General features: G+C 41.0%; 1 protein-coding gene across 1 annotated transcript in view; it reads left to right on the forward strand.

The window, feature by feature from the left end:
* Positions 1-123: 123 nt before the first annotated feature.
* Positions 124-9,354, forward strand: part of CRNKL1 (crooked neck pre-mRNA splicing factor 1) — a 10,554-nt gene continuing 1,323 nt past the window's right edge. The window contains exons 1-11 of the mRNA XM_010004739.1: positions 124-273; positions 949-1,040; positions 1,149-1,307; positions 1,671-1,837; positions 2,316-2,494; positions 3,162-3,332; positions 4,021-4,212; positions 4,885-4,944; positions 5,739-5,819; positions 8,398-8,637; positions 9,041-9,142. Coding sequence (XP_010003041.1) covers positions 1,222-1,307; positions 1,671-1,837; positions 2,316-2,494; positions 3,162-3,332; positions 4,021-4,212; positions 4,885-4,944; positions 5,739-5,819; positions 8,398-8,637; positions 9,041-9,142 — 1,278 coding nt within the window. The 5' untranslated portion in view covers positions 124-273; positions 949-1,040; positions 1,149-1,221. The remainder of the gene's footprint in view (positions 274-948; positions 1,041-1,148; positions 1,308-1,670; positions 1,838-2,315; positions 2,495-3,161; positions 3,333-4,020; positions 4,213-4,884; positions 4,945-5,738; positions 5,820-8,397; positions 8,638-9,040; positions 9,143-9,354) is intronic.

Below are 9,354 nucleotides of genomic sequence, written 5' to 3' on the forward strand. Positions count from 1 at the left end.
GGCGGGCCTGGTTTGCCGAGCACCGGGCGCGGCGAGGCACCGGAGCGCGCTGGCCCCGGGGGCTGTTCTCGGTGTTGCGTTAGGAGGGGGAAACACGACTCAAGACCCCGTACGTTACAGGTGAAGAATAAAGCGCCCGCAGAAGTCCAGATAACTGCGGAACAGCTTCTGAGAGAAGCGAAAGAAAGAGAGCTTGAGCTTCTTCCCCCGCCCCCACAACAGAAGATAACAGATGTTGAAGAGCTAAACGACTATAAACTCCGGAAGAGGAAGGTAAAGGAGAAACAACCACCCCTAATTTTCATGCTCATATAAAGCACTCAATTGTTTTAACTTAAACAAGATGTAGTCTGAATTACATGTCTGTATGCCAAATGAATAGCAATTCTTGGGAAAAAAACCCTAGGGTTTTCATAGAAAAGGCTACCTTTTTGAAAAAGTTGTGAGTTAAATGTGTTGTTTAGCAAAATTTGGCAGTACTCAAGATCTGACTTGTGACCACGTTCAGAACATTGCACGAGTAATCACATACACACTTGATATGCAGTTTCACCATCATTAATGATACCTACAAGTCAAAGTGAATCTACTTGTGCTGGTGCATCCAGGTACATTCAGGGTTGTCTGCAATGACTGGATTCCGTCTGTCCAAGTACTGTTGCTGTTGAAACGTTAAGCAGGAGATGATAACAACAAAAAAGAGTAAGATTTTAGTGCTGTCAGTTGTTATTTCAGGCGTTTGAGTCCTGTTGTATGTGATGATAGATGCTTCTTGCTTCTCTGTTCTGCAGTTCTTAGAAAGTGGTGTATTGAGTGTGATTTGTTACTACATCTGCATGGGTGCAAGACATTGGGAATTAATTTTAATAATAATCATCATAAGTCATTTATAACAAGATATGTGTGCACAGAGGGATTCCTTACTTACAGAAATGATTTTCTCCTCAGACTTTTGAAGATAATATAAGAAAAAACAGGACTGTTATCAGTAACTGGATAAAGTACGCACAATGGGAGGAAAGCCTGAAAGAAATACAGAGGTAATTATGGTGTAGCTGCCCTTACAAAGCTTTTAAGACAGATGTTGACAAACACCATCAAAGCCTTGGAGGCACATTATATGCAACTTGCTTCTTTTTGCTTTCCAGAGCCCGTTCCATATACGAGCGTGCTTTAGACGTGGACTACAGAAATGTTACACTCTGGCTGAAATATGCAGAAATGGAAATGAAGAACCGCCAGGTTAATCATGCCCGAAACATTTGGGATCGAGCCATTACCACCCTCCCCAGGGTGAACCAGTTCTGGTACGTTTGCAGAGGATGGAGCATTGCTTCTACCCCCGAAGACCACAGATCATTTTTCTGTTTGGTATCGTACAAAAGCACATTGTTTCCTGTTTCTCCCGGGTCTTCATACTAGTGTGGAAAAAAATAACGGGGTTTCAGTTTTGGAAAGGTTTTGTACTATTCAAGTGGTAGGAGTATTGAGAGGGAAAGATGTTTGTGTGCCTGCATGCTGCCAATCACAAGAGTCTCTGTAGGTATTTCTGGGGTTCAAGTGGGGAGCAGATGGAGAAATCTCAGTAATGCTCCTATTAAGCACTGAAAAAATCCTTGTAATTGATGCGTTTTTTATGTAATTGTAAAAACTCGATCTTGTTTTTGAAGGTACAAGTATACGTACATGGAAGAGATGTTGGGGAATGTTGCTGGATCACGTCAGGTGTTTGAGCGTTGGATGGAGTGGCAGCCAGAGGAGCAAGCATGGCATTCCTACATTAACTTCGAACTGAGATACAAGGAGGTGGACAGGGCACGTACCATTTATGAGAGATATATCCTTTTTTAGTGCATTGCAACACCTGCCCAATGTATTCTTCATTCCTCTCTCATCTGTTCTGTCTCCAGCTACATCCCTGTGCTGGGTTGGAAGGAAGCCACCATGCTGAGAGCCAGCAGCACGTGTGAAAAGCATGTGTTGTGTATGCCTGCCCTATCACAACAGGATATTTTTAACAGCACTCAGGCTTCCAGGTTTTTTTGCAGTCATCGTTTGTTTGAGATTTCTCCTCAAACCTCTTCCCTGATTCTTGCCCAATTTTTATTCCTTTTTTGATTTTTCTTGTAAATTCTCAGTAATGCAGAAAGCCTTTGCACACTTGGAGCTGTTTTGCATCTTTTTCCCAGGTGCATTTTTTTGCATGTGCCACCCATGGGAGCTGTTTCATACAGGCCATGGCTCTGCAGTCCCTGGGAAGAATGCCATTTGACATGTCTGATTCAACTGCCAGTGTTTCTTTAACGTAGCTCTACTTGTTCTTGTTCACCCTGATGTGAAGAACTGGATCAAGTATGCCCGCTTTGAAGAGAAGCACAGTTACTTTGCTCATGCGAGGAAAGTATACGAGCGGGCAGTGGAGTTCTTTGGAGAAGAGCACATGGATGAGCACTTGTATGTGGCTTTTGCAAAATTTGAGGAGAACCAGAAAGAAGTAAGACCTTCTTGATAATACATTACACCAATACCAACCACCCCGAGATTAATTCTTGAATATCAGACTCAAGGCCACTAAACATGCACTGCAGTGCTTGTATTTTTCAGCACTTTATCATACACTGTTATTGCAGTCTGAGCTAAAGAGACAATTTTCTGCTTGGCTTCTGTTTGCCCTTTAGTGGCATCAAGGAAATACCCTTTAGGAGAGATGAGCAACAAACCTGCTAAGGCTGAGAATAGCGTTATCAGATCAAATACATATCTTCAGATTTGTAAGTTTCTGAGCAGTTGTAGGCCTGCATGATAAAAAACAGAATTAGCCATGTTTTTCCCAGTCTCTTTGAAGTGCCCAGGCCATTAAGGAATTGAAAACATTCTGTCAACCCCAAAACATGATCTCTTAAAAATATTAAAATATTCCAAACCTGTAAATGAGTAAGAGATGGTGGGGTTTGGTGTTTACAGATTTATTTTTTTTTCCTCTTCTCAAAGTTTACTTTTCAGGGAGACCTGCATTAGTCCTGCCCTAAAACAATTATTTGCATTAAGATAGTCTGTGATTCTGTATTATAGTAAATGTTGCCAAAAGCTCATGGAGAAACTGTGGGGGACAACAGAATTTGCTTTGTGAATATTATTCAAATTATATTTAATTATTCCAGTTTGAAAGAGTAAGGGTGATCTACAAATACGCCTTGGATAGAATTCCAAAACAGGACGCCCAAAATCTCTTCAAGAATTACACCATCTTTGAGAAGAAGTTTGGAGACAGAAGGGGAATTGAAGACATCATTGTCAGCAAGAGGAGATTCCAGTATGAAGAGGAAGTGAAGGTATGTGTTAGAAACATCCCTGGGCTCCTCGTGCATTCAGCTGCTGGTTAAGATTGATGAGTGTGTCATGACATGACAGGCTGATGGGTTTTATGTTACCCTTAATTCTCAGTCCAAAGAAATGCCAAGAGAATGCTCTTCTTTCTGGAGGCACAATTCCATCTACAGGGGAAAGAATGGTACTTGTACTCACTGCTTTTTTATTTCTGCATTCTGAAGTTTTGGATTCCAGAGTTTACGGTTGAACTCAGACCTTAGTACCCCTCACAGTCATCTTAGGGGATAATGCAGTTTAACTTTTAACTTTCATCTTCATTTGTGTTACACAATTACTGTTACAGGATGCCCCTCACCTGTGTGTAAATGCCTTTTTGTGAGGAAAAAGGTGTGCCACCCCTATCCACTGTTCACTGAATACTGCTCATTTCATAATGTCCTCTTCCCTTCTCATAGTTCAGTTTGTTTGCCTTCGCCTTAAATAACATTTGTAGGTAAAATAAAAATAAAGAAATGCACTGTAACCCAAAAGCTCTAGCTTAAGCATATCTGAGACTCTCCATTTTCATTAATATTCTGATCTATTTTAAAGGAGAAATTCTGAATAAAAACTGCAAGTAAAGAAACAGGGTGTGTTACTTGTAGCAACTGAAGTTTCTTTCCCATTTCCCTGCTCCCATCTATCTGGAAGGCAAATCCACATAATTATGATGCATGGTTTGACTACCTGAGGTTGGTTGAAAGTGACACAGATGCTGAGACTGTCCGAGAAGTGTATGAAAGAGCCATTGCCAATGTTCCCCCCATTCAAGAGAAAAGGCACTGGAAAAGATATATCTATCTCTGGATTAACTATGCATTATATGAAGAGCTGGAGGCAAAGGCAAGTATTTTCCTTATATCACATAGCTACAGGTATTTTAAGAAGAAAACTGACAAAAATGACTACCTTATTTGTTTCATGTAACTGGCTGCAGGATTTGCTATTAAAGTATGGGATTTTTTCTCTCATGCAGGGGGGGACAAATATCTCAGTTTTACCCCAATTTATCCAGAAAACTACTGATCATAAAAACAGGTCTTCCTAGCCACCTCTGCACTTCCTGTTCAGGCTTATTACCCAAGCTTATGAAAGTAGCTTTATATTTAACAGACCTGTTTGTGAAGTTGTTCTGTGAGGCAGTCGAATTCTTGCTGTGGTGACCTTTTGGGCTGTGTTCATCTTTCTTCTATTACCGGTTGTAACATTATAGCTGCTCTTCATTGTATAAAATAGTGTTGTCTATTAAAAGAAAAAAGACTTTATTTTCACCCAAAATGGGGATGCTCCTGGTTTTGTGGTCTAATCTTAGTGCTGAATCTTGTTTTGAAAAGGTGATTGATTCTCAGAAGTTACCATCTTTGAATTGTGCATGCTAAGTACATTTATATCTTAAGTATACTCAATACTAAATGACTTAAAATACTGTTCTACAGTTTTATGATCATTGCAAAATTTAAAATACAGTGTAATCTTAGCAATGAATAAAGTATTTAATTTTGCCTGTACTTACAGGATGCAGAACGAACCAGACAAGTGTACCAGGCGTGTATCGAGCTCCTTCCCCACAAGAAGGTATGGCTCTTGCAGCACTTTATAGAGGGGCTTCTGGACTTAAATTCCCAAAATAAGATCCTTCAGTTTTCTTTTCTCTCAAAGGTCAAGAGGGTAAGCAGCTCCAAATGGCTAATAGCACAATCATGAAGACTTTGCTCAGGACTTTAAATATCCCTTCCAGTTTTTTATTATATCTGTTTTCCCAAATTGGCAGGGTTTGTTGTTTTTTTTTTCCAAGCTAAGGTGCTAGGGGGGCTGTAATTTGTATCATTGATGGGAAATAGCAGGCCACACACTGATGTCAGAGATGCAATGCAAGAGTTTCACTGTTATTCTCAAATTACCAAGTATGCTCTAAGAAGATGAAATTACACCTAGTTGAAGGATAGTCCAGTACTATTAAGCAGCAGGGAAGAACTCTTATCCTTTACTTGTTTTCTCCCTCTGCATGTCCTTTCCTAGTTGCCCTCAGCCTGGTTGCTTGCAGGCTTTGCAGAAGACTTGTTACTCCCTTTTATATGGCAGTACTGCCTTTTATAGCAACTTTCTAATTGTCTGTGCCATCCCAACTGAGGGGGCGTGCGTGTGATCAATCATCTCCCAGCTGTGTATTATCCATTACAATCCCTCTTCAGCATTGTTTTGTCTGACAAACTTTTAACTTTTCAGCAGCAAAACACCGAGATCAAATGTAATTATCTGCAATAGCAGTCACATCTTATATAGAAAGAGTGATTCTTTGTCTAAATAACATATGCAGTATTGTTCACTAAGCTTCCAGCCTAAGTATCACATTGTTCTTTTTCTTTCAGTTTACGTTTGCCAAAATCTGGCTGCTGTATGCACAATTTGAAATACGCCAGAAAAATCTTCCACTTGCCAGAAGAGCTCTGGTAAGCTTCTGTTAATTCCATAATGGGCTTTACTAACTTACAGCTACAAGGGAATGGTGTTAAAAGGTTGGGAGGAGACCTTATTCATGCTTACAAATATCTGAAGAGTGGGTGTAGGGGGAGTGGAGCCAGACTCTTCAGTAGTTCCCAGTGACAGGACGAGGGGCAATGGGCACAAGCTGGAACATAGGAAGTTCCATTTAATAATGAGAAAAAACTACTATGAGGGTGACAGAGCACTGGAACAGGCTGCCCAGAGAGGTTATGGAGTCCCCTTCTCTGGAGATATTCAAAACCCACCTGGATGCAGTCCTGAGTAATGTGCTCCAAGTGATCCTGCTTTAGTGGAAAGTTGTACTAGAGATTTCTAGAGGTCCCTTCCAACTCATGTCAGCTGCATTAAAAGCTTTCTTGTTTCGGCTGACAGAACAAGCAGCTGAATCCAAGCGCACCTAAATCAGCTTAGCGCACTGGGAAAGTTTTTAACTGCTGCTGATTTGTTTAAATGATACTTGTACTAACAACAGTGTTTTAAAAAGCATTTTAAATAAATAGGAGGTTTTGACTCTCAGAAATTAAGACCTATCAAGTAGAGTGTTTGAGTCCCAGCTATCAGATTGCTGATAGAAGCAATCATGGGGACTTTGAGCAAGAGGAAGAGCTTCTGCACCAGTTCCTTCAGCATGTCTGAGACTAGTGGAGTCCATTTGGGCAGCAAAACTTTTGAAATTAAAAACTTTCCCTTTGGTTCAAATACTGTAAATAAGCTCAGTAATAGCATTAGGGATTTTGAGAAAAAGCTAATGTTGGTTGCGGTTGAGGTGGTTTGACATTCAAGAGGAAACTGCTGCGTTTTCCATCAAATTCCTGGTGCAGCAGTGGGAAGAACATAAACCTGAATGGCCGTTTGTAGTATGGGCTGAGTCTGCCCTCTGGGTGCTGATAAAGCTTTGGCTTGTGAGCTGGACTCTTGCCCCCCATCAGAAAAAATTGAAGCGGTGCAGGGGGGTAAGTCCCATGTAAGACTGCTACTGTCTCCCTGCAGGAGAAGGCAGCCATCTGTCCTGAAGCATGCTGCTGTTCTAGCTTGGCTTAAGATACCATTGCTCAACATTGCCTTAGTCACCCGCCAGCACCCTGCTTCTGGCTGCCTTTTTTTAGGGGTGGATGTTAGGCTGGATTCTGTAAAGGGTGCATTGGCCCATCTAGAAATGTAGTTTCTTTTAGGTTACTCTTTTGTTGGTCTTGTTCTCTTTTGTTTAATTTCTCTAACAGACTTTTTTTTTTAGTAGGTCACCTTTTTCTTACTTTGGAGAACAGATTTTGCCCTCAGTCATAATATGTTTTTGAACTGGACCCACATTTGTCAAGCAGTTTCTTTCTTTCTTTTGCAATGAGTTGACCTTGAAACCACCTCTTTGGCAAGAAGCCTTGCCAAAGGTTGAGGTGAGGGTCTCACAGTGTCATCATGCAGAAGAGAATGTTCAGCTTCTCATGCTGAAGCTCTTAACAGCATGCAGACAGCATCTTGCTCTGCCTTGTTTTCACTGGCTGCATGTGGTGTATGTATTCTTTGTTTTCCCAGAGTCTGAGAGATGCTGGGACTTGGAGACAGGAGATCAGTTGGAGCCTGAGCTGCTTAAGAAAATAGTAGTGGGGGTGTGTGGGGAAGAACTGAGCATATTTTGAAATAGAAAACACATCTGTAGAGCTGGAGGGCCATAATGGGGACCACACTGGTATTTCCAAGTACTGGTTTCCTACATTTTTATTGAGTACCAAGGTAATCAATGTGTAGAAAGATTGCACAGGAGAACTGTAGTAAAGGAATTTGATCTCAGAGTACTTCATTCACTTTAACTTGAGGGAACAGAGGCTAGAGTGCTTAATAAATAATATTTGTCTACAGAAGTGACTCAAAGAGTGAAGCTCACTACCTGTCTGTCTCCCATGTGCCCATTCTTAACTCTTGCTGTAAAAAATTCCCAAATTAAAGAATCAGAAACTGCTGTGTCACAGCTTGGCACTGTGCCTTAGGACAGAATTTTTTTTTCAGATGCTGAAGCATATAAAAAAGGAAATATTTTTTAAAAAACATTATTCTCCACCTACCCATTGCAATAAGTCAGGAGGCAGGGAGCGTGGGCAATGCTCTGTGATGATGATGAATAGCAGTGGTGGTTCAGGAGACAAGTTTCTCTTGATATAATTTGTTTTGTAAGATACTTGGGAACTTCTTATCTGGAAGACTGGTACAGACTGGTACTATGCTTTCTTCAGCTTTTGATTCAAGATGAAGTGTTCATTTGATGACCCAGGGTGAGTTTCAGCTAATACTTTATGGGGGATCCATGTTATATGGAAGGTTTTCTGCTTTCAGAGCTTCTGTTCATCTTTATAGATGCACACTCACATTGCAAATGTTGGCTGGATTTTATACTGGCCTTGACCAGACTCTTAAGAAACAAACTCTGTTCCAATACTGGAGAGTAAACAGATGTTTAGAAAATAGAGTGGGGGGGATTTTCCTTGCAAGATCTTTAAGTTGTGGGGTGTTTTTGTTGTTGTTGTTTAACAGGGGACATCCATAGGTAAATGTCCAAAAAACAAACTGTTTAAAGGCTATATTGAATTGGAACTACAATTGCGAGAATTTGATCGGTGCCGAAAGCTGTATGAAAAATTCCTGGAGTTTGCACCGGAAAACTGCACCTCCTGGATTAAATTTGCTGAACTGGAGACCATTCTTGGTGATATTGATAGAGCCCGTGCAATATATGAGTTGGCGATTGGCCAGCCCCGGCTGGACATGCCAGAGGTAAGGGGGTAGATGAACTTTACAGGTGGCACGATTCTGAGGTATTTGTCATACAGTGTGGCTAATTAAACTGTAAATAACCTACCAGTTTGAACAGAACTGGTTACTGCAGTGGCTTATCCTGTGTCTCATTAATGTAGCATCTGTTTCCTAGCAGGGTATGCAGGGCTGTAAAACCCCTGATAAAATGCAGAGGGAGGAACCAACTTACTTGACTGAACTAAATTGATTATCTGCACAAGATTTGATACTGTGTAGTCATAATCCCAGCTTGTACGTTCAGTTAATACTCATATCTCTGAAACTTTTTTCAGAGAAATTTCAGATTTATCCATGCTCTTCCTCTTTCTTTCTTTTCCAATATCTCAGTGCGCTGTGAACATGAGAGACTTATCTTTTGCAGGTTCTTTGGAAATCGTACATTGACTTTGAAATTGAACAAGAGGAGTATGAAAAAACAAGAAAACTTTACCGCAGGTTGCTCCAGCGGACACAGCACGTTAAGGTACGTGTGGGTACCCAGGACATGGAATTGGTCTTGGGTCTGGTCTGTGGTGGATGGAAGCATTTGGCTGCTTTAGTTGTCCGGCTTTTCACACAGTCCCATCTCTGTGCTTTGAAGAGGAGAAAGACATTTCTAAATTACTTACAGCAACAGGCATGTCTTGCATGGCAGAAGCCTTTGCAGAAGGTTTCCAAGCAGCTCTCTTCCTGCTG

The sequence above is a fragment of the Chaetura pelagica genome, unplaced genomic scaffold (genome assembly GCF_000747805.2).
Source record: "Chaetura pelagica isolate M959 unplaced genomic scaffold, ChaPel_1.0 scaffold171, whole genome shotgun sequence".
In the NCBI taxonomy this organism is placed as follows: domain Eukaryota; kingdom Metazoa; phylum Chordata; class Aves; order Apodiformes; family Apodidae; genus Chaetura; species Chaetura pelagica.